Genomic DNA, 23,598 nt, shown 5'->3' with positions numbered 1-23,598 from the left:
AGGCTGCATATTAAGACTTTTTTAAAAAACTGAATTGAATGCAGTGACTTCTGCAGTACCTAATAATATAGGAAGATTATGGGTTTTTGTTTTGGTGATAGCTTTTGTGTGAGACAGGATCTCAGTATGTAGCACCCCCCCCCCTTCAAATTCATTATGTAGACCAGGCCTATCTGAAACTCACAAAGATATGCCTGCCTCTGCTCCCCGAGGGCTGAAGATATATTTTTGAGATTAGCCCCCTTACGTACCCCAGACTGGCCTCAAGCTTGCAGCAATCTGCCTGTTTTTCCTCCCTAGGGGAGAAGTAGAGGAATGTGATACCATGTCCAACCTTACGTCTTTTGTAATCACATAATTATAATATTTATGGGGTACAGTTTCTGAAATACAGGGGGATAATTAGATATTTGTACACCGTGTGCAATTACAAAGTCTGGGTGATTAGCTAATTAGGCTTTCCCTCTCTTTTAAACACTTAGCGTTTCTTTGTGCTGGTAAACTTCGGACTCTGAAGAACTATGTTTAACAACTGCTACAGAGGGCACTGGCCAATTAGGGTACCCACTACAGCGAGATTGGGGCCAGGTTTTAACCTTGTAGTTGCTTCTGTGGAGCAGATCGAGAGGTCGAAGGAGCTGGGATGGGTTGAGTGCTCTGGACACAATTCAGCGATCAACAGTGGGTGTGTCCTTCTTGGTACACATTTCCTGAACACCAACCCTGCCACACGGCTCGGTCCCCCTCATTTCAGTGAACAGTCTGGGCATCAGCGAAGAGCTGAAGGAGAAACTACGAGACGTCATGGTAGATCGGCATAAGGTGGCCTTGGGGAAGACCCTGGGAGAAGGTGAGTCCTCCCAGCACACATACGCGCATGTGCACAGGCACACACACACACACACACACACACACACACACACGCATGCACACATGCACATGCACAGTCACAGGCACACATGTACACACACAGGCACATATACATGCACACACACAGAGCCACGCACGCACACCAGACACATGCATGTGTGTACGCACACACGCTGGCACATGACCCACTAAAATGCCAAGATTCCTCTTTCCCCGATTCTCAACCAACTGCAGGAAATACTATCCCCATAGGTCCCTCTGAGATCAATGTCTTTCTTCTTCCTGCCACAGGAGAATTTGGTGCTGTGATGGAGGGCCAGCTCAACCAGGATGACTCCATCCTCAAGGTCGCTGTGAAGACCATGAAAAGTGAGTCTGTGGACATGAGCGAGTATACATGCAGCAGCCCCGGTCCCTAAGCTCCGGAAAGTACCAGTGTTCCCAACAAGAAAATGGAGCCAGTGCCAGACACTTGAATAGAAGGAATTGAATTCAGGGACGCTGCTATCACGTTGAATGAAGTTTGGGATAGCATAATTATAACAGAGGCATCAAAACAAACAGATTAGCAACAACAGGAAGTCACTTCCACCTCTAGGCTGAAGGGCAAAGGGAGGAAGCTGTAGCCCATAGCCAGCAAGGAGTTGAGAACACAGAATCCAGGGCTTCCCAGGGGGAGCTAGAAACCTGAGGGGCATGTGACACCTCCAAGACAGTGGAAGGGGAAAGACAGTGAGGTATCCTGGCCTCTCTTTCACCTTTCAGCCTCCCACCAGTGTCTGCCACTGACAGACTTTAGAAGGAAAGGGATCTTGGAAATGACTTTTTGAGGAGGGCAGGACAGAACGAGGCCCGGCCGGCCACTCCATTTATCAGCTCTGACGTTAATCTCTCCAAGCCTTCCTTTCTTCCTTGGAAAAATCATTCGTGATGTTGCTATTTCTTAGGGCTATTATGAAACAAAGCAGTAAATGCCAGCGGGGGCATATGATACCTACTGTTAAGGCATGCGACAATCTCATCAGAGAGGGTAAAGGCCAGTCAGTAGTCAAACAGCACAAGGAATCAAGGGGAAGAAGTCAGGAAGAAAAGCCTAGAGGGGTCAGGCTAGGGCTGGAGGCCGAGAGGAATGATGTTTTGTAAATTTAGACTTTTAGGGCTTGAGCTGTAGAGGCACTGATGCATGGGCATGGGCTAAGCATCCTCTGTGTACTTGATTAAGCTGGTGTGCGTGCGTGCGTGCGTGCGGGACTGGGGGTGGGGTGTTGAAGGTTGGCCTTGGAGACGCTAGAGCCTTACACACTTCAGACAAATGCCCTCCCCCTGAGCTAGTTTCTACTACTACAATTTTTTTTTAATTTTAAGATAACATCTCATGACATGTCTAAGACTGGCTTCCAACTCAAAATCTTCCTTCCTCTGCTGACTTGACCAAGTATACATCACCATGCCCACATCCTCTTCTTTAAATTTGGCTAATAAGGTGACATAAGACTATAACCTCAACATTTGAGAGGTCCAAACAGAAGCATCATGAATTCCAAGGCAGCCTGGTCTACAGACCGAGACCTTGTTCCAAAAACACAAGTGGTTCAGTGATAGAACGCTCCATTAGAACCTCCCAGTGAGGGAGTTGGGAGTGGCTCAGTGGTAGAGCCCCTGCCTAGAATCTCCTAGTGAGGGGACTGCATTGCATTTGCAAACCCTTGGGCTCTGCACAAATAAGCAAACAGTTAGCACCATGTATGTTATACCTACTGGGCATGTAAGTAAAACAGTGGGTATGCCATTTTACGATCCAGTGTTAACATTTGATGAGGTTGAGTGATTATGATGATGGTGGTGGTGGGCTGGAGGAGGAGGAGGAACAAAGAAATCCTCTCCTTCCTCCCTCCCACTCCCACCCTTGTCACTAACCTCCCTTTCTCCCCTAAGTTGCCATCTGCACAAGATCAGAGCTGGAGGATTTCCTGAGTGAAGCTGTCTGCATGAAGGAATTTGACCACCCCAACGTCATGAGGCTCATTGGTGAGGGAGGGGCATGTGCTCCCAGGCCCAGCGTGCAGAGCGGAGCTTCCTGGCTCCCTACCCCCTTCTCCTTCAGGATCAGCAAGCTCCCCTTCTTTTGCTCCCTCAACTTGGAATGTGACCTCTGACCTGTTCCCAGAAATAGCTGAGGGTCCCCAGGAGGGCTCCGGGAAAACATCCCTGGGAAATGACCCTCTGAAGTCTGTCCTTACCATCCACCTCCCAAACAATGTGGAGATTAGGTTTGAGGGGGTGGGAAAGGGGGAGGCTGAGTCTGTATGGGGGTGGAGTCGGGTCCCCCTCTTCTATCTAGCCAGAATGACTGATTTTCCTGGGGGTGGGGGGCTCAGGCGTCTGTTTCCAGGGTTCTGACCGAGAGGGTTTCCCAGAACCGGTGGTCATCTTGCCTTTCATGAAACATGGAGACCTCCACAGTTTCCTCCTGTACTCGCGGCTCGGGGACCAGCCAGTGGTGAGGGGCATTTCCTCTTCCAGTCCATGAGTATTCACTGAACACTTAACCAGCTACGCAGACACAGAGAAGGAAGGCTGCAGCGGACCTCGGGCTTGCCCTCGTGGGTCCTGTACTGCAGGGGTGGACGGGGCAATAAATAAGTTAGCAGAAATGAGTGAGAGCATTCGTGCTATGAAGGAAACGCAGAAGGAAGGAGGAACGATAAGGCGGCCTTGGAGTTAATTTGGGTGGAGGGAAGGCCTGACTGAAACAGCGACCTTGAAGGAGACGCTGACTAAGGAGATGCAAGCGGGAGACAAGTTCCTAACAGAGGTTTAGTATGGACCAGGGACTCAAACCCAGAAAGGGGGTCCCTGGCTCAGGTAGGTGTCTAAAGCTAGAACAACAGCCCAAGTCAGAGAGGAGTCGGTTTTCTAGGACCCTGTAGCTACCTATAGAAAAGGGTTGATGTTCTCAAAGCCATAGAAAACCAGAGTAGATCCAGACACATACAGGGAGGGAAGGAGACCCCTCTTTTGACTCTGACCACTCCTTCTGGCTTTGGCCCTCCAGTTCCTGCCCACTCAGATGCTAGTGAAGTTTATGGCCGACATTGCCAGTGGCATGGAGTACCTCAGTACCAAGAGATTCATACACCGGGACCTAGCTGCCAGGAACTGCATGTAAGTGGCAAGCCCTCTGGAAGCCCCTCCTTCTTCAAGGCGCTTACCCCGCCCCTCGTCCCCTCCCCAGGATGAAGGGGAAACTGGAGCCTTCAGGGAGGGTTGGACCTCCAGACAAGGCTAGAAGGTGTGACAGTCACTTTTTTGTGGGATAAAATACCGGAAGAAGAAGAAAGATTTTCTTGGGCTTGGGGTTTGAGAGACTCCAGGCCATGGTCACCTGGCTCCATCATTGTGGGTCCTGGGAAAGTGTGGAATCATGGTCAATGGAGCGTAGCCAGGTATCACTGCTTACCTCATGGGAGCTAGAAAGCAGAGAGAGACATACACCCACCAGAGGAGCCTTTCCAGTGCCCCACTTCCTCCGGCTGGACCCTGTCTCTTAGTAATAACCACTCAGCTGTGAACTCCTTGAGGCATAGCATCTCATTGGACATCACCCACTGGGGATTAAGCCTTCAGGGGACTGTCACCCTTTGTGGGGTGACTCTTCATATGCAAATCATAAGAGAAGGCCAGCAAGGAGATGTGTGGGAAGGCTTCCTGGAGAAGCCCTTCACTGGGGTTTTTATTGTTGTTTGTTTATTTGGAGGTAGCCTGGGCTGTCCTGAAACTTACAATGTAGACCAGGCTGGCCTTGCACTCACAGAGATCCTCCTGCCTCTGCTTCCTGAGTGCTAAGGTAAGGTGTGTACTAACGTGCCCGGCCTTTCTTGGACTTTTAAAAAGATATAGGTGCTGTCTAAATGAATGTGCTTGTGTAGTTCTTATCTGTGCCTGTCCTGGTCTACACACACATTGTGCAAGCTTTTGTTTGCTTTCTTTGTTGGGTTTTTTTCTCTTTTGTTTGTTTTGTCTGGGTTTGGCTTGATTTGTTTTAAAGGATTTATTTATTTTTACTGTATAGGTGTTTTGACTACATGTATGCATTATGTGTGAGCAATGCCAAGGAGGCCAAAAGAAGGCACCGGCATTAAAGACAGTTGTGAGCTGCTACATGAGTGCTGGGAATTGAACCCAGATCCTCTGTAAGAACAAGTGCTCTTAGCTACTGCGCCATCTTGGCAGCCTCCAAAGTTTGCTTTCTTGAGACAGGATGTCATATAGCCCAGGCTGGCATTGAACTTACTGTATAGTGAAATATGACCTTGAACTCCAACCCTCCTTTCTCTGCCTCCCAAGTGCTGCTATTACAGGTACACGCCATCATTCCTGGCTGTTTGTTTGTTTCCCAGTTCATGTCCCAGAACCGACAGCATCGGTTCACAATGGCCTCCTGTTACTACGGCCCCAAGGAGATCCTTCACTTGGGACCTCCATGGGTACTAGCACTCGCATGCACACATCCATAGGCAGGCATGCTTATACATACCATTAATATAATAAACAGTTTTTTAAATCCAAGAAAACAGAACAGGGACTCATGAGTTTCGAACGGATCTCAAGACCGATAAAAAACCAAAGTGGAAAAAGCTAGAAGCTCTTTTGTCCAAACTCTTAAAGCATTTCCCTCTGGGACTGGAGTAAGGGTTTAGGAGTCAGATCCCCACCCTCAGCAGGACTGTGGTGGGGTCAGACAGGAGGTGGAGGCGCACCTCAGACCCAGCAGGCTTCCTTGTATAGATGAGCCACGTCCTGACATTACTGCTTTCCCCAATCTGAGCAGGCTGAATGAGAACATGTCCGTGTGCGTGGCAGACTTCGGGCTCTCCAAGAAGATCTACAATGGGGATTACTACCGCCAAGGGCGCATTGCCAAGATGCCAGTCAAGTGGATTGCTATCGAGAGTCTGGCAGATCGAGTCTACACCAGCAAGAGTGACGTGGTGTGTGTGGGTAATCGTGCCACCATGGGGGAGGGGGGAGGGGACAAGTCCTGAGAAGCTACAGGACTCGCAGGGACCTGTGTGTGTTCTTGCAAAGGTGTCTGTGAGACCAGGACATGTTTGGAGAATGTATGAGTAATGTGTGTAGAGAGCTAGGACATAAATAGGTTCACTGCTGCATGGTGGCAGTGTACTTTAGGTCAGGAAGCAGTGGTGGCCAAGTGTGCCATAGGACATGTGCAACAATGTAGGCATGAAGGGTGACATGTGATGTCATGCAAATCTGCACACAGGTGTGCATATCTCTGCATCCTCCAAAGTCAGTCACTGTGCACGTGTGTGCGTGTATGCATGTGTGTGTGTGTGCATGTGCGTGTGCGTGTGCATGTGTGCGTGTGTGTGTGTGCCTGTGCCAAAATCTTTCTGTGTATACTATGATACACCCATAGATGCAGCTGTCAACAAATGTCTACATAAGTGCTCAGTGCTTGCCCTAACTCAGTGTTGGAAATGTCTTTGTGTAGGAGAGACCCTCTCACCCCTTTTCCTCTACTCTGACAGTGGTCCTTCGGTGTGACAATGTGGGAGATCGCCACCCGAGGCCAAACTCCCTATCCTGGGGTGGAGAACAGTGAGATTTACGACTACCTACGTCAAGGAAATCGCCTGAAACAGCCTCTGGACTGTCTGGATGGCCTGTGAGGACCTTTAGGACTCTTCTTAGCCCCACCTTAGAACTTAATCCAGCCCTCGGTTACACACAGAGAGCCTAACAGCACCTCCAATACTAGCTAAGTGTGCATGGAACCCCTCAGAATATCAAGAAGCCCATCTGCCCCTCACTAGTGCTCTGAGCATGCCAGCGGGGTGGGAGTTCGCTAATGGTACCTTTTTCGGCTCTGTCGGTGGTGTGGAAGGCAAACTGGGTCAACCCCTTCCCACCTCAGCCAGGTATTCCTAAGCAAGGAGCAATTGCATACAACCTTCCTGGGTAGCCCTGGCCCTTGGGAGCCCTACCTCCCATGGCCCCTCACCTTCCATGTGCCTCAACACCCAGGGTGCTTTGCGGAGCCCTCTGCTCTGCATTGTGAACCTTCTCCAGACTCTCAGATCTCTGAGCCGCTAGCAGGGATCATCAGAATACACTTACAACCTTTGCAGCCTCACAGCATGCAGAGAAAGGCGTGATATTTAGCCCGCACTTTGAGGTTAAGAAGAGGATGTTGCTTGGGTCAGTTGGGGATTCAGCTTCCCCATGCTTCCTTTGGGCAGTCCTAGAGCCGAAGAGGATGGGATTAATAGCTAGTCTTTTGCAGAACTTACTGGAAGGCAGGGGTACAAGTACTTTGCTTGTATTGACTCATTTGATCCCTACCACAGCCACAGGAAGTAGGAAGGCGCTGTCATTATCCCCATTTTTGCCGATGAAACATCGAAGTCTTCAGGGAGGGCGTTTATTTGCTCCTGTATGAGCCGCCACACTCCAAAATCTAATAATTTAAGCCCAACATTTGTCTCGTGGTGTCTGAAGATCAGCCTGACAGTAACTTAGTAGGGTGGTTCTCCTGCAGGCCTGTGACAAGGTTATCAAGGTAGCAGCTGCGGCTGCATATGAAGACCGAGGCTGGAAGACTGATTTCAAGATGGCAAGCTCATTTTGGAGATGATGGCACACACCTTGATTCTCAGCACTCAGGAGGCAGAGGCAGGCGGACCTCTGAGTTCAAGGACAAGCTCATCTACAGAGCGAGTTCCAGGATAGCCAGGGCTATACAAAGAGACAAACTAACTAATAGGACCTCTTCATAGGGTGACTTGAGCTTCCTCACAAGCGTGTAAGGGGTGACTGCACTGCCTCTAATGACCTACTCTTAGAAGTCACATGTGTGTCATCTCTTCTGCTAAGCCAGAAGCAAATCCCTACACTCAGGGGGGAGGGGCCTTGGTCTCAGCTTCTGAATGGTGGAGTATCAAAGAATGTAAAGACATATGAAAATCATACAACTTCTAGTTCATTCCATAGGCGTTCCCGGCTCCTCGCCCCCCTCCCCCATGATGTGCCTGATAAATGGCAGCAAGGCCAGGCCTTGGTACAAGAGTCTGTTCTGTGTAGCCACACTGACAAACTCTCATCACAAACCACTCGAGACCCAGAGAGGTTTCCTAACATCCTTCTTAGTTACTGAGTCTCCTGACCCACCCCCAAAACTCCGGAATTCTCAAATCCCTGTAGACATCCCTAAGTTGCGGAGGCTCTCTTAAGTTCCCAGGTTCTCATTCTCACCAGAATGTCCTAAATCCTCCCCTTAACCTCTGGGCCCCTGCTCAGTCTGCCCCCTTTGCTTTCTCTCATTAGCTATGCCCTGATGTCCCGGTGCTGGGAGCTGAACCCTCGAGACCGGCCAAGTTTTGCAGAGCTCCGGGAAGACTTGGAGAACACATTGAAGGCTCTACCCCCTGCTCAGGAGCCTGATGAAATCCTCTACGTCAACATGGATGAGGGCGGAAGTCACCTTGAACCCCGTGGTGCTGCTGGAGGAGCTGACCCCCCAACTCAACCCGATCCTAAGGATTCCTGTAGCTGTCTCACTGAAGCTGACGTCCATTCGGCTGGACGCTATGTCCTCTGTCCTTCTACAGCCCCAGGACCCACTCTGTCTGCTGACAGAGGCTGCCCAGCACCTCCAGGGCAGGAGGACGGAGCCTGAGACAATCTTGCACCTGGGACACCCTCTCAGGACCCAAGCTAGGCACTGCCACTGGGGGAAAGCTCGCCCCCACTCTGCCACTCCAGGCCTTCTCCCCAGCTGCAGAATGACCCTTCCCTCCCTTGTCAAATTCAGTCCAGAAAGATGTGTCCTGCTTTCTATGCCCTGAACACCCTATTCATAACAAGAAGGGCTGGACTGCAGTCTCAGAGCGTCATCTCAGATCTTCCAGCCCAGCATTGTAGATTTTAAGGTTTGAGTTTAGACTTCAGAGTTCTCAAAGATGGTGAGTCTTTGAGGAACCGAGATGCCTGTGTCTAGGTCTGAAGTGCTATTGCCATAGACAAGGCCTGCTGTTCGAAGACTCTGAGATTCTGTAGCTCTGGATTTTCTGGTTCTATAATCTTGGTAGTGCCCCCATGGTTTTAGGTTGCATGGCTCTGAGATTCCAGGATCTAAGGCTCAATGATTCTAGACTTTATCTTTCTGGAGCCCGGGGTTCTATCAGTGGAAGACTGTAGATTTTTAAGTTCTAAAGATTCTAGGCATGAAGGTTTTAAGGCATACTGTTCTCCAATTTAACAGTTTAAGGCTCATGTTGGAATATTCCAGATCATAATATTTCAAACCTTTATTTTTTTTTTAATTTCTAAGATTTTAGTGATGGTCAACCACAGTTTCTGAGGCCTTATGATTATAGATTATTTTATATAAAATTCTGCCTCCTAAGGAAATGTGATTGTAGACTCTGAAATTCAAAAGCTTTAAGAGTCCCCAGATGGAGTTTCTAAGCTGTGATGTGATGATAATCTAAAATTTGGTCCAAAGTTCTAGATTCTTAAGCTTCCATATCATATGTTCCCAAGATTCCAGATTATTAAACTCTAAAACTCTAATGTTGGCCTGATCTTCATCTTAGGCACAGTAAGATGCTTTGGGTCCAAGAAGATGGGTCCTCAGCATCTGAGTCATAAGAGGCTCACAGTTAATTATGACTAACCAAATACCAAAGTTCTAACCATTTCTAATGATGGGCACCTCTAGGTCTATGCTGCTTTCTGCCTTTCTAGCACATAATTAAATATCCAAGAATACATATGTCTAAAAATCTTAAATCTCTAAGCACTCTAACTTAAGAATCCAATGTTCTGAGTGTCTCAAATTCTAAAGGTCCACAGATCTACAGTATTAGGTACGATTCCAAGGATGGGAGCTTGTAGCATTTGCCACTAAGCCCTTTTCCCTCCTTAGGCACTTATGCTTCCTCCTCTCCTCGTGTGGGGTGTGCTCCACCTTAAGCCTGTGCAATGCATTGGGAATGCCTCCTTTCCTCTAAGGGATGGGTCATCTCCCTTCCTTTTGGGCCACGTTGCCCCTTGAGCCAGTCCCTTGTTCCTGTTCTGAAGTGTGGACTCTGGTGCCTCCAGAGAGGCTCAGATCACATAAAACTTTTGTCAATCACTATTCTGTCTCTTGTCTCCATTTAATTGTGATACGCCCCCCCTCCAGGGAGATTTGGTTTCCCCACTGTGAAAACAAAGGCTCCTGTGTCTACCTGTAATCCCAACACCTGAGCGGCACCTTGCAGGCCATCGTGGCTTACGTAGAGGGACCCTAACCTCGATAAAAAGAATAAGAAGGGTTTGAGGGTCACTGGGAAATGTCATTATTGATGGTAGACATGTGCCATGCAAATAGACAAATACATACAACCAAGGAAAGTCAGACTCTCAGAAAGCCCTGAGGGAATATGAGAGAGAGAGAGAGAGAGAGAGAGAGAGAGAGAGAGAGAGAGAGAGAGAGAGAGATTCCCATAGGGTCTTACACAAACACTCCAAGGTAACAAACATGTGAATTACTGTACATACTAGGCAAACTGAGCCACAAATACAAAGGCTTAATTATTCACACGTAGCAATAGAAACACATAAACCCACACTTGTAAATCTGCAAACATCCACAGGCAGGTACTCTCTAACAATAGGGAGAACCTTTAGTAGCTGAGACACAGAACAGGATCAAATGTGGTACCCATAATCCCAGCGCTTGAGAAGTATAAGCAGAAAATCAAAATTTTAAGGTTGTTCCTGATTACATAGAGAGATCCAGGCCAACCTGGGCTACATGAGACTGCTCAATAAAGAAAAACAAACAAACAAACAAACATGCCCGGACTTATGCCTAGACTAGAACAACAAGCAAATGATTCTCAGACAAGCAAATGTTCAGATTGTCGAGGAAAAGTGGGCCAGAACACCTCTATCCGCAGATGCACAAAAGATTGAGTCTTCACTTTTTCCTAGGCTCTACTACGGATATTAAGAACCCTATGCGGCGCCCGGTCGCCCCCCGGTGGTGGCTCCTGAGACCCGGGTACAGTTCAATCCGGGCCACAAAGTTTTTTTTTTTTTTTTCCTCTTCTTCTTTTTTTAATAAATCATTGTGGGCAGCTGGGAGGAGAGAGGAAGTCCAACGTGGGCGAGGGGCGGGGTGTCTGGACTGGAACCTCGGGTCCACGTGAGTGTCTGTCCCGCTGCTGAGTGGGTGCCGCGTGTCTAGGTTGCTGTGGTGTAAGCTTGTAGCGTGAACTGTCCTAGCGGAGCTTTGTCGCGCGACGCTGCATGCTTGTGCCACACCTACACTGCCGTTTGAAGTCTTATCCTGAATTGATACTTTTGGCCTGTCACGCCTATTCGTTTATTGTGGGATGCTTAACTATATCTAAGTAGAGAGTGTTTGTGGCTTTTATTGGGCGTTAAGGCTATGGCTTGGGTGTCAATGCACATTTGCATTGTGCGTCTCGGTGTTATTTCACTAACTTTTTGTCTTCTGAGCAAGGGGCGATAGGCGTATGGATTAACAACACCTGTCGTAATTACGGATGCTAGTGTGCGAATTGGTCAGTGTAGACACAGCAAGACTGAGCGAACGGTTTAGAGGATTCGAGATGGAAAGCCTCGAACTTCCTGCAGCTTGTATCCAGAGCGGGAAGGCTCTATGGTCGTGTGCAGAGTGGCTTGTCTAGCAACCATAGAGAACGTGCCCTAGGAGGATGTGCTATCAAAAGGAGGGATGCGATTTACCGCACAACTTTTCTCTTGCTGTTAGCCTAGCCCCTGTTTTCAACCCTTCAGCGCTCTCCAGAACCAATTTTTGTTGTTATTGTTTCTCATAAAGGCAACCGGGTTTCTACAAACGATGTGTAACATATCCACTTAATTTTTATTCCGTTTTATGACTTGCTGTACAGAGAACTTTGCGAGGCAAGCCTCAAGAATGGCCAATCTATTTAGCTTTTCCTAAAGCGATCAAGCTATAGCTATGGGTGAAATATAACAGTAACTGCGATTGGCGAATAAGTTGTTTTGAAACCGCCCTAACGGCAAGGGGCGGGCCTTCGGTGAATTAATCTACTTCCGGTTTCAGAAAGGCAACAGGAAAGACGAGGGTTGGCCGACCTCTTTCCGCCGCATTTGATTGGTTGTAGTGATTTTACCCGCTTGGCCTCCGCGAGGGGCGTGAGATGAAGACCAGTTAGAATGTGTTTTACAGAGTCTGAGGGAAGGACGGCTCGGAGAGAGACTGGACGGCCATTCTGAGAGCTCATTGCTAATTGCTCCAAGTCGTTGCTCCCTTTCCTTCATTTGACTGTACCGCAGCTGGCGCGCGGACGCTACCCAATCAGTGCTTGCTCCGCCTCTTGCCTTTTCCCGCCCTCCGCTTTGGCCGCGACTTCAACGTAGGCTAACGCTTCCTCTTAGGCAGCTCCTGAGCCCTCTTACTACCGTTCTTTGAAAGCCACACTGTGATTGGCTTGGTTCTCGGGCCCGCGCCCGTTGCCCCATGCGCTGACCAATTGAGACTCGTTTTACGTCGTACTGTACGGGCAAGGGGGAGGAGGCGGCGGCGGCCATTTTGAGCGCCGCCGCCATTGGAGTGGCCCCCCCCTTCTCCCCCTTCGCCTCCTGACAGGCAAGGTTTAGGGGGGACAGAGCCCTGGGAGGCCGGGCCGGGCTCGGGGGCCGCCCCGGGGGCCCGGGCCATGGATGTGCGTCGCCTGAAGGTGAACGAACTTCGCGAGGAGCTGCAGCGCCGCGGCCTGGACACTCGCGGCCTGAAGGCCGAGCTTGCTGAGCGGTTGCTGGCGGCGCTAGAGGCCGAGGAGCCCGAAGACGAACGGGAGCTCGAGGCTGACGACGAACCGGGGTTACCTGGGCACAACAACGAGGAGGTCGAGACCGAGGGGGGCTCCGAGCTGGAGGGGACCGCGCAGCCACCGCCGCCCGGGCTGCAGCCGCACCCGGAGCCCGGCGGCTACTCGGGGCCGGACGGACATTGTGAGAGTGCGCGGGGCGGGGGACCGGGGAGCCTGGAGTCCGGGCCGAGGACGGGATGTGGGACGCGGGAGCTTGACTCCACAGAGATCCAGGAGATGGTCTGAGGATCCAGGGATCCCGGCACCTGCCGCTGTAAAGGGTCTGCGGCCAGGGCCTCGGGGCAGCCTGAGGGCGGATCCTGGCCTTCGGTGCAAGGGAAATCGTGTGTGTTGTGTCTGTGTGTGTGTGTAGGGGTGGGGGGGTGGATTTTGTTTTAAGACGACTAGGGTACGAGCGGGAGGACCCCGGAGGACTTTATATCCTGGGATTCGAAGACCGGAAACAGTTTTGGGATTCTGTTTTTGAGTTGGGAAAAGTCAGAAGAACTAGATGCTTTAGAGAAAGGGGTGTCGGGGGTTGACTTCTTGGAAAATGGAAGATTCTAGCTGAGCTTTGAGCTGACAGCTTGGGTAGCCGTGCTAATCCACCACTTGATCTGGGTCTGGGTCTCAAAAGCCGGATTTTCAGGTAGTGGAAGAATGGCCAAGGGTGCAGGACTGGAAGAATTTTAAGGATAGAAGATCTATGATTTTCCTCACGGGTGGGAGATCTGCTTAGTGCTGGGGGTGGATTGGTGCTTTGGACTTACTGGTGTCCCCGGCTGGGAAGAGTCCCCCAAAACATGAACTGAACGCTCCAGTGTTTTGCAGGTGAGCATTTAGGGAATAATGAAAGACCAGCAGAAGATTTGGAAACCTCTACCTGCTACTCGTATATTTTCAGTTACAGGGTCAACCTCGAGGGCAGGTACAACTTGTATATTTGGTACCTGGAGACCCAGGCGTCCAGAGGAGGCACGAGAGCTTTGGGATCTAAATGGTGACAAGAAAGGACAGAGTATTTAATGGACAAAGAAGCTAGAGGGTCCAGAATTGGGAAAACTCTTGGGACAATACTCTGGTTTCTGCTGAATGGCCTTGCATTGTTAACTATAGATAGTTTTCAAAGCAGGAGTAGCAAGTGCATGAACTGTGTGGTGGGCAGAGGACCCTTGTCTGCCAGAGATCATGTAGCTGGTCTAGCAGATGTGGGGGAGGGAAGCAGAGAGGATTAAAAAGAAAGGAAACCTGTTGCTTTGGCTGGGGGCCTCATGATGAAGCCGAGGGAGTATTCCTTTCCAGGAGAGGGCTCCCGAGTCCCCAGAAATAGTTACTTGTGTGCCCAGGGAGATGGGTTGCTCAGGAGATTTGGGGGAACTTGATCAGCCCAAAGTGTCTGTATAAGAGGTAGGATTGGCATGAAAGGGCAGTACAGAAAACCCTGATATGAGAGGAAACCTGGAACTAGACACTGTGGCATCCAAAACTTAGGGTGTTTTTCTGAGAAGGCACTGTAGGGCTTGGGACTAAACAGCAAAAAGAGTTAAAAAATGAGTCTTCAAAAGAGACTTGGGATTGGCATCTGGTACTCACTTGTTCATAAGGAGTGGGATCCTGTGGAGGGGCCACCCTAGATATAGATGGTTGTGGTGTTAGGGATTACCCATGTGCTGGCAAGTCTTCCACAGACAATTCCCTGCTAAGAAGGGAGGTGTGGCTTGTGAATTTATCCAGAGCTGAGGAGCCTGGCAAATAGACTTGTGAAAGAGCCGAGAGGATGCTGCTCTTAACCTTGCTTTTAGCAGAAGAGTCTTGGGAAAGCGAGTTGGATGCTTCAGAACAACTGTAGACTCAGGCAAACTTTGAATTAAGCAAATCATTCCCCCTCTGAACCTGGTGTCCATGTACAGTGGGATGGTAAGATTATCCTCCTAGAGTTGATAGTCATGAGATTGTGTGTCTAAAGGGCTTCATACCAAGGTTGCCTGTCATTAGGGTAATGTGGTAGGGAGTGGAAAAGGACCCAGCATCATACCCTTTCTAGGCCAGCCTATCCCGTTAGGGGAAAGATACCGGCTTTCTTGGGGAAGACATTGTCTTGAGACTGAAGGAAACAGAATAGTTTGAAGAGGCCTTATATTCCAGTTAAGGAGATACTCTATCCCTTAACATCATTGTCATCCCCTATACCCCAGCAAAATCCTCTAAGCCCTCCTTCAGGTTCCCTCTGAGTACTTCATTCTTGGTAAACAGATACTGTATATAGCAAGCCACATGACTTCTTGTTTTCCTCCCTTTGGGCTGCACCTGGTTTGTGCCCAGATGTATTTGTCCTCTGAGAAAGAATCCAGTTAACAAGTGGCAGAACAGTCTCCTTCCCTGTGGTTCTGCCTCGCTGCTCCTGGCACAGCTTCTAGCAAGGCTCTGGAGGCACCCATCAGCAGGCTTACCCCAGGGGCAGAGCTGTATGCTGTCCATCCTAAGTTCATAATGTTCTCTCTTTGTTTCTGCTGTGTCCTGCTTCTAAGCTTTTCACATGAGACATTATTCTTCCCCAGGAGTGTTCTCTGATGTCATCACTGAGCCTTGGACTATGTATCCTTTGAGTTGAGGCTTATCAGTTCCTTACTGGATTCCTTTCTTAGCTCTTGGTCCTTCATATACAGTCAGTATATAATTTTGTAGTGTGCCTGCCTCCCTAAACTGGATGCTTTAGTGGGCAAGTTTATACACACCGGTATCCCAGGGTCTGATGTGTGTATGGCATGCATTCCATAAGTAGTTACTATTGCTATTCTTATACCTCTTCGTCACCTCCTGATCCCACAGAACACTTTTCCTAACCACTTCTAGCTCCAGCTGTTTGGGGACCTATTCCTAGTGAGTCTGGAGGCCATTATGATCCCAAGGTTTGTACACTGCATTGCCTGTGCTGGCAATCATAAGCACATCTAAAGGCAGGGGCAGGCAGGAGTATTTTAAGTCACAGACGAGTGGAACTGTTCAGAGAACTGGTTTGTGCTCCAAGTTTTGAAGACGGGGCCCTGAAGTCAATTCTAAGCAATTCACTTTAGAGACTAGTGTTAACTACTCAATGAATGGTACATCATTAGAGTAACTCCTGTTTTTCTAAGTTTAGGTTCCAGATTAGAAGTTACTCTAAAGATGTATTGCTTAGAGAAATCAAGCTGGACTTATTTCTTTGACTTTACAATCTTGTTTTCCCCATAGGACTTCTTCCTCAGTCAGTTTAATGTATTCAGTTTCTACAGAGCCTGGCGTGGATCTGTTTGTAGACTTCTGAGACACAGAGACATAGCCATAGGAAGTGGGGAATCTACTGCTAAATAGGTTTCCATTTAAAGGTGGACTTCTGACTTCTGATAGTCTGTTCACCTGAGTGAAGACAATGTCTTGGTTACAAGAGTACTTTCAAATGCATTAATCTAACTGATTTTTGTTTTTTAATCTTAAGATGTCATGGACAATATTACCAGACAGAACCAATTCTACGAGACACCGGTCATCAAGCAAGAAAATGAGTCTGTCTATGATAGGAGACCACTAGACATGGAGCCACCACAGCAAGCATATCGCCCAGGTAGGAAGGCTCCCACACTTTCTTCCTTGATGGAAACAGAATCTAAGACCTTGTGTCTTTCTCTTGGGCAGTTCTTCTGGCCTTTGTCCTTCAGGCAAGGTGGGTTTGTTTGTTTGTTTAGGCTGAGATTTAGATTTTATGCTATTTGGGATTCAGGGTTTTATTTTTGTTTTGGTTTATTTTTGGGATAGCATCCTTACTATGTTGTTCAAGTTAGCCTTAAACTCAAAAAGGAACTGGGACTGGCTTTGTATTCTTGATCCTTCTGCCTCCTTTCCCTCCCAGTTAGTTCTGTTTGGTTTTGAAGAAGTAACACAGTCTGGATTTCTGGTATCTTTCTAGGTATTAGTGCTAGCATCTGGAGAGTTTAGACCAGGGTGCCAATGCTTTATCCTTAGAGTCTTACCATGCAGAAGCCAAAAAGAGCTTTCTGAATCCAGTATGGTGTTGCCTCTGTTCTGAAAATGATGCTCCAGCAGACTAGGAAAGGGTCTTTCATTGGAAAGGGGTTCCTTAGCCAGATACAGCTGGAAAGGGCAGCAGAGAAGTTCAAGATTGAAATAAACCTCATACTGTATATTTAAACTCAGGATTTTTAAAGCACATGCCTATATTATTTCAGAACAGCATTTTCTATAAGCAGGGAAACATAGGTTCTCCCCGTCTTATGTGAGGACATGTTGTGTGGTGGCAAAACGGAGGCTAAAACCCAAGAAACTGGCTCAGACCAGTGTTCATGATACATGAGCTTTAATTTTCTTGCATGTAAATCTGTTTAGGGGGGAAAATCCTGCTGTTGAAAAATGGCTGGCCCATAACTGTTAATGCTCCAAAAAAGAAGTTGTTGGGTTTTTGTTTGTTTGTTTGTTTGTTTTTGTTTTTTTGAGTCAGGGTCTCACTATAGTGCTAAACTGTTGTAGATCTTGGGATCCTCCTGCTTGAGTCTCCCAAATGCCTAGATTACTCATGTGTATCACTATTCCCAGCTCCAGTGCCTTTGCTCATGAATCTAGTTGATCCTGTCCAATTCCATTCTGCTTCATTCACAAAATAAAATCCCCTGCCGGGTTAGTTATTGTTTTCTGGTTTGTGTGTGTGTAGAGGGGAGACTAGGGACATTAAGGAATGTCAGTTAAACTGTAGGTTTGTGTCAGACTGTGGGGTCATTTGACTGGTACCCAGCACCAGTGACCTCCTCTGAGTCTGACTTGTGCTTAAGTCATGGAGGCGGCCATCAAAATAACTGAACCCAATCTATGCCCTGGAAAACCAGGGAAATTGCCTCAGGGATTGTGTCCATATGCCAAAGCTAGGGAGTAACTTGAAGCGAGCGCTGGGATGAGCAGATATGAGTGAGTCGCATCAGCATCAGTAGGTGGAGATGGTGCCCTCTTAGCACCCTCTCAGAAAGTAGGGCAGCATGGGTCCACAGCTTGCTCTTTTTTGGTCATCCATTCATGGGATCTGTCTTGACTGGGGCTTTCTCAGGTCCTGTATGTTATCCCACCATAACATCTTGTTCGATGTGGTATGGTGAAACAGACTGCCAGAACAGCTGGTCTGCCCACTTGGCCAATTGGGTTTTGTAGAAAATGGCTGAAGCCAGAAGAGTTTACTGTAGACCCACAGTGCTCTGCTGATCTCACTTCCTCCCTACCTTTGTCAGAAAGAAGCTCTGCAATAATGAGGTGGAGGTGGAGGTGAGGGTAGGGGACAGTTTAACTCTTGTTTCTCAGAGTTTACAGGATTTTTTTTTTCTTTTTTCTTTTTTTCGGAGCTGGGGACCGAACCCAGGGCCTTGCGCTTCCTAGGCAAGCGCTCTACCACTGAGCTAAATCCCCAACCCCTTACAGGATCTTTATAGTCTCTTAGGGCTCACTCCCTCTCAGTGTAGGCCAAGGTTACTGTCAGCATTCATGAACTGACAGAACATTAGCCAAAGACTCTTGTTGTACCTTTGGGTCATTTGGGGGATCTTGACTGTATTTGGTGTTGAAGGGCACCATCTCAAGGAAGGGTGTCACCTGGCCAGCAGACTGTCACCCGCACAGCCTCATATTATTCTGGCCTCCTTGGCTCACTCCTAGGCCTCTTAGAGCTCAACCCTTCACTGTAGTCACAAGCCTGCCAGCATCATTAGGAGTAAAGGGGTAGGAGAACCTGAGGGTTTTTCCAAGTATCTTGACCATCCTGATGCGTCTGACAGTAGAACTGAAGACAGAAACGAAGCAGGAAGCCCCACCCAGCTTCCTCCCCCCTGAAGCCTCGCAGCTAAAGACAGACAGGCCACAGTTCCAGAATCGAAAGAGGCCTTTTGAGGAGAATCGAGGCCGTGGGTACTTCGAGCACCGAGAGGACCGAAGGTGGGTACATGAGACAGCACTCACTTGTTCTCATTGAGTAAAAGCTCAGTGAGTAGGGCACAGTGGAGTTCTCTTTTCCCTAGTATTCCTTCCTTACTGGCTGCCAGATTGAACTTTCTTAAGCTTTGATCTTTCCTCCCATTCCTCCCTGCTTATTACCTGCAGAGCAAATGCCAGACCTTAGATTTTACATTAAGATGCCAGCCTGCTTCTTCAGCCCTTTCCTTACTGCTTCTGGGCTATGCAGTGTCTGTTCTGGTGGGTTTTGTTTTGTTGTTGTTGTTGTTGTTGTTTTGTTTTGTTTTCTTTGTAACTGGCCTGAAACTTGCTATGTCTACCAGGCTAGCCTTAAACTCATAAAAGTGTTCTTGCTTCAGCCTCTCTTCCTGGCTAGTGCCCTATTCTTATTGGCCACTCTGTATCCCTTAACTGGAATGCTATTTCCTGACCTTCTTCCCCAGCACAACCCCTCCTGCCCGCCCACCCAACTCCCATCCAGTTGCATTCATGGGATGCCTACCCTGGCACTAGATACTGAGGGGATAAAAGCCCTTTGGACAGGGGACTTGCCTTCTGCTTTCCCAAGTTTGGAGTAGACTCTTACACATGTAAGTCACAAGTTCATAGACTGATTAAGATGGGAGTTTTGGGAGCTCCCAAGGAGTGGCCGCTTCTCTGGCCATTTTCCTTAGGACAGGCCCTCCCCTTCCTTTCCCTTTAGGCCCTGCCCTACCCCTTCCTCCTTCCCTCATTTGACTCCTGTCTACAACCTTTTCCAGTCATGGAGTCTAGGAATAAGTAGTCCCCTGGTTCATTCACCTAGCACGTGCTGTCTCCTACCTGGTGAAGTCTATCTCTCTAACTTGCTTATAACTAAGAAAAGGCCTAGAGGCCCAGGTGTATCTCATTGGTGGAGCCCTTGCCTAACTAAGCACATGTGTGTTCTGGGTTCTACCTCTACCATGGCAGAAGAAAAGAAAGAACATGGTTCTCATGGACAGTAACTGAAATTAGAACAAAGAACCTACATTAGGTGGGCTTGTTCCTCCTCCCACAAAGCAAAGGCCAGGAGCTACTTGTGGATGATGAGCAGAGAGGGGCATGAGCTCCAATTTGGAGATGTCAGGGAAAGTTTGCTAGGGTACACTTAAGATGATAGCTTTAATTCCAGCACTGAGGACACAGAGTCTATGACTTCCAAGCCACCCAAACCCCCCCCCTTTTTTGTTTTTTTAAGATTTTATTTATTATATGTTATGTGAGTATACTGTCATTGTCTTCAGATGTATCACAAGAGGGCATCAGATCTTATTACAGATGGTTGTGAGCCACCATGTGGTTGCTGGGAATTGAAATCAGGACCTCTGGAAGAGCAGCAGTCAGTGCTCTTAACCACTGAGCCATCTCTCCAACCCAAAGAGGCCCTGTTTTTAAAAAATAAATAAAGATACTAATCCTAGACCAGTAGGACTGGAAAGGGACTTCCCTAAAGGGGCACCTGCTGTAAAGAGTGTCAGCAACATCCAAGCAGAGTGCTGGCTGGGTGTTGGGCTCAGCCTTCTGTCTGTTACTCCTGTACAGCAGAAATCAAGGAGTTAACAAAATGCTTTTTCCCTTTAGGCCCTGCCCTACCCCTTCCTCCTTCCCTCATTTGGGTCCTGTTGTAGAAAGATACCTTGTTCATAATTAAGGACACTTTAAAGAGAGCAATAGGCTGAAAAAGTGGGTCATTTCATATCCTTTCAGATACAGGATTTCAAGAAGCCTAATACATGGGTACTTTTCAGTTACTGCAATTTGTCCAGGCTCTTGCCCTTAATGTTCCCACTTGAGTTCTATGTCCTCCCCTGAGTAATCACTCAGTGAGGGCAGCAGTTTACAGCATGAAGAGAGTACAGGTCAGAATCTTAGGATGTAAGAGGAAGATCTGAAGGTTCCTTGAATGATTCTAGTGCCCTTCTTTAACAGAGCAGTCCGTTTGTCCTTTTAAAGATTTAAAAGTACACTGTAACTGTCTTTAGACATACATCAGAAGAGGCCATCAAATCTCATTTTACAGATGGTTGTGAGCCACCCTGTGGTTGCTGGGATTTGAACTCAGGACCTCTGGAAGAGCAGTCAGTGTTCTTAACCACTGAGCCATCTCTCCAGCCCCCATTTGTCCTTTTATATGCTGAGAGTTAATACTCACTGCCCTCAGCAAGTGTTTGGTAACCCATGGGAAGAAATGGTGATCCAGAAAGCAATTGGGGGCCACTTGTAAACCTCAGCAGAAACTTTATTCATTTACACTCCTCCATCTGTTACATAACTGATCCCTCTTTTCACTACAGGGGCCGTTCTCCTCAGCCTCCTGCTGAAGAGGATGAAGATGACTTTGATGACACCCTTGTTGCTATTGACACATGTGAGTGCTAAAAGTGCCCTTCTGATTCTACCTTCTGACCTCCATCATCCAAATGAGCCTCTGCAAAGCTCCCAAGCCAGGGCAGTGGTGTGGAGACAGGCCCGCCCCCTGCTGGGGCCTTAGGCAAGCTGTTCTACTTCTCCTGCTTCTTTACAGAGAGAAGGAATGCTGCCTTCCTGCCCCCAGACTCCCAAGACAAGGTTGCAAAAGGAATATGAAAACCCTGTGCCACCTTTGTGCCCAGGGGGCTTGTCTCTAATCAGGGGAATCTGAGTGCTGCTGGAGAAACTTAACTCTTTGACAACCAGCTCGCCAGTTTCCATTAGCTGCTCATGTTCCTAGTGAAACCAAGGCCACTATGTCCTTTGAGACACTGGCCTGTTATCCGTCCTCCAGTGCATGAGTGACTTAGCCTTGACTGTATATCAGGAATTATCGTGAAGGACCTCGACTACTGAAATCAGTTTATGTGGTAGAAACTTTGAGTCTGTTTTCACATATACCCAGAAACCTACTTTGGTTTCTTAAGCAATCAATTTTTTTTCATAACTCATGTTTATAGTGCTCTGGCTGTGTATTTTGGTGAGAAATAAAGACTGACAATTCTCTTCTCTCACAAGCTACTAAAGGCAGCTGTTTCTGAAAGTGTTGGGTAGCAGTGGTCTACAAGCCAGCACTAAATGCTGATGTATTGACAGTGGTGTTCAGCCTGCCAAGAAATGAGAGCACCTTGTGAGCAAGATGGTCAAAAAAGGAGTCCCTAAAGGTTTGGCTGGCTCTTTCTGGATGCCAGATGTGGTTCAGGCCAGATATTCGCACCAGAGCCGGCAACAGAAATCTGCACTTAAGCAGTCAGTGCTGTGAAGAAATTAAAGTGTGAGGTATTAGGGTACTCTAGGTATCCTGAAATCTCAGTTTGAACTTACTTATAAGGCTGTTAAACCTCTCTCTAGGTTGTGACACATTACTTTAAAAGATATTTAATAGTTTTTGAAGGACTTCCTGAAACCTATCCTTGAACCCCACAAATCAGTCAATTGTCTGGGGTTTTCTTCTCCACAGATAACTGTGACCTGCACTTCAAAGTGGCCCGAGACCGGAGTAGTGGCTATCCATTGACAATCGAGGGCTTTGCATACCTATGGTCAGGAGCCCGTGCCAGCTATGGAGTCAGAAGGGGGCGAGTGTGTTTTGAAATGAAGGTGAGTGGGAGAGATAGACAAGAGAGACAGAAATCAAGTCTATCCGTTGGAATAGCCTGTCATCAGCCATCTTGATCAGAGATGTCACTGCAGAGATTGGTTTGAACTTAGACAGTGTTCTAAGTGGACAAAAGTATGATGAACTATCATGGCCTAACTGTCTCAGAAAAGTAGGACAGTTGTATTCTTTTCTGTGGTGAGGTTTATGGCAGGTAGTGCAGAGCCAAGCAGTCTTAATGATGTTTGTAAAATGGGCAAAGAGGTTGGTTGTCTCAAAGAAAGAATGGGCTCCGAGGCCAGGGAGATGACTTAGCAAGTCAGGGCGCTTGCAGCCACACCTGACAACCTGCATTCAGTCTTCTGTCCACATTGTGGAAGGGCAGGGTCAAAGCCCTGAAGGTTGTTCTCTTGACAATAAGCAGACACCTGTGCATGACTGTGTAAGTAGAGTTCAAAAAAGAGTGGGCTCAGGTACCATTGCTTTAACGGGAAGCTAGAGAGGAACTGGGCGAAGAGCTGCCACATTGCCCATTACCAGAGTTCCATGTCGGGGTATGAGAACAGCCCGTGCTCGAGCAGAGCAAGAGTTCAGTTTGCAGGGTACAGAATTAAAAGTCAGAAGTTGCGAGCTTTCTTCCCTTGGGTCACATATATGTTAACAGTTTTGGGCAGGGGATATAATGCTCAGGGGAAGTGTATGTTTAAGGAGGGTGCATGCCCAGTATTGGGGGAAAATTCTCATGTATTTTTTGTATATCTAAACTTATTTATGGTAATACCTTTAGAGTCCCTCACACACAGTCAGGGCTGAGCTCTTCCTGTGCATTATCTCCATTAATCCTCACAGTGTTAACCTGAAATAAGTATTCTCACAGCCCCAGCCTAGAGGTGCAGTGCACACAAGGTTCACGTTATTGACTGACACTGTCAATTGATGGTGCACTACTTAATGAACCAGTGTAAAGAAGTACTGACTAACTGCATGGCTCTCCTCTGTGGTTTGTGAGATGCTGTTATTTCACAGATACAGATGTATGAAAAATACCTAGAAGTCAGTGAAATGTGGTATCTTTCCAAGGCTACAAACCAGTTCCTGTGATAGGGATATCAGGTAGCAGTTGTGATGTAATTAGAACCTACCGAGTATGGAATTAAAAAGCAGACACCATCCTGGACTCCACCCCTATCCTTTCCATTGAAAGGAAGCTTAGGGGCTTGGGGATTTAGCTCAGTGGTAGAGCGCTTGCCTAGGAAGCGCAAG

General features: G+C 47.9%; 2 protein-coding genes across 14 annotated transcripts in view; both read left to right on the top strand.

The window, feature by feature from the left end:
- Axl (Axl receptor tyrosine kinase) overlaps positions 1 to 10,033 on the top strand; it is a 31,112-nt gene extending 21,079 nt beyond the window's left edge. For all 4 annotated transcript variants that reach the window (XM_087555040.1, XM_087555039.1, NM_001013147.2 and 1 more), the window contains 8 exon segments: positions 755 to 850; positions 1,162 to 1,239; positions 2,806 to 2,898; positions 3,249 to 3,370; positions 3,926 to 4,035; positions 5,702 to 5,861; positions 6,423 to 6,559; positions 8,218 to 10,033. In XM_087555040.1, coding sequence (XP_087411166.1) covers positions 755 to 850; positions 1,162 to 1,239; positions 2,806 to 2,898; positions 3,249 to 3,370; positions 3,926 to 4,035; positions 5,702 to 5,861; positions 6,423 to 6,559; positions 8,218 to 8,569 — 1,148 coding nt within the window. In that variant the 3' untranslated portion in view covers positions 8,570 to 10,033.
- A 1,020-nt stretch (positions 10,034 to 11,053) lies between these two features.
- The window catches only part of Hnrnpul1 (heterogeneous nuclear ribonucleoprotein U-like 1), a 35,396-nt gene continuing 22,851 nt past the window's right edge, over positions 11,054 to 23,598 (top strand). For 2 of the 10 annotated variants that reach the window (XR_015629409.1, XM_087568966.1), the window contains exons 1-5: positions 11,054 to 11,086; positions 16,240 to 16,365; positions 18,575 to 18,728; positions 21,062 to 21,135; positions 22,198 to 22,337. Coding sequence is in view for 6 of the 10 variants with exons in the window: in XM_087568966.1 (XP_087425092.1) it covers positions 16,245 to 16,365; positions 18,575 to 18,728; positions 21,062 to 21,135; positions 22,198 to 22,337 (489 nt within the window). In the remaining 4 variants the exon portion in view is untranslated. 10 annotated transcript variants of the gene reach the window in all.

The sequence above is a fragment of the Rattus norvegicus genome, chromosome 1 (genome assembly GCF_021556685.1).
Source record: "Rattus norvegicus strain SHRSP/BbbUtx chromosome 1, alternate assembly SHRSP_T2T, whole genome shotgun sequence".
Classification (NCBI taxonomy): domain Eukaryota; kingdom Metazoa; phylum Chordata; class Mammalia; order Rodentia; family Muridae; genus Rattus; species Rattus norvegicus.
The sequence above is the reverse complement of the archived record's forward strand: the minus strand, read 5'-3'. Positions and strand labels throughout refer to the sequence as shown.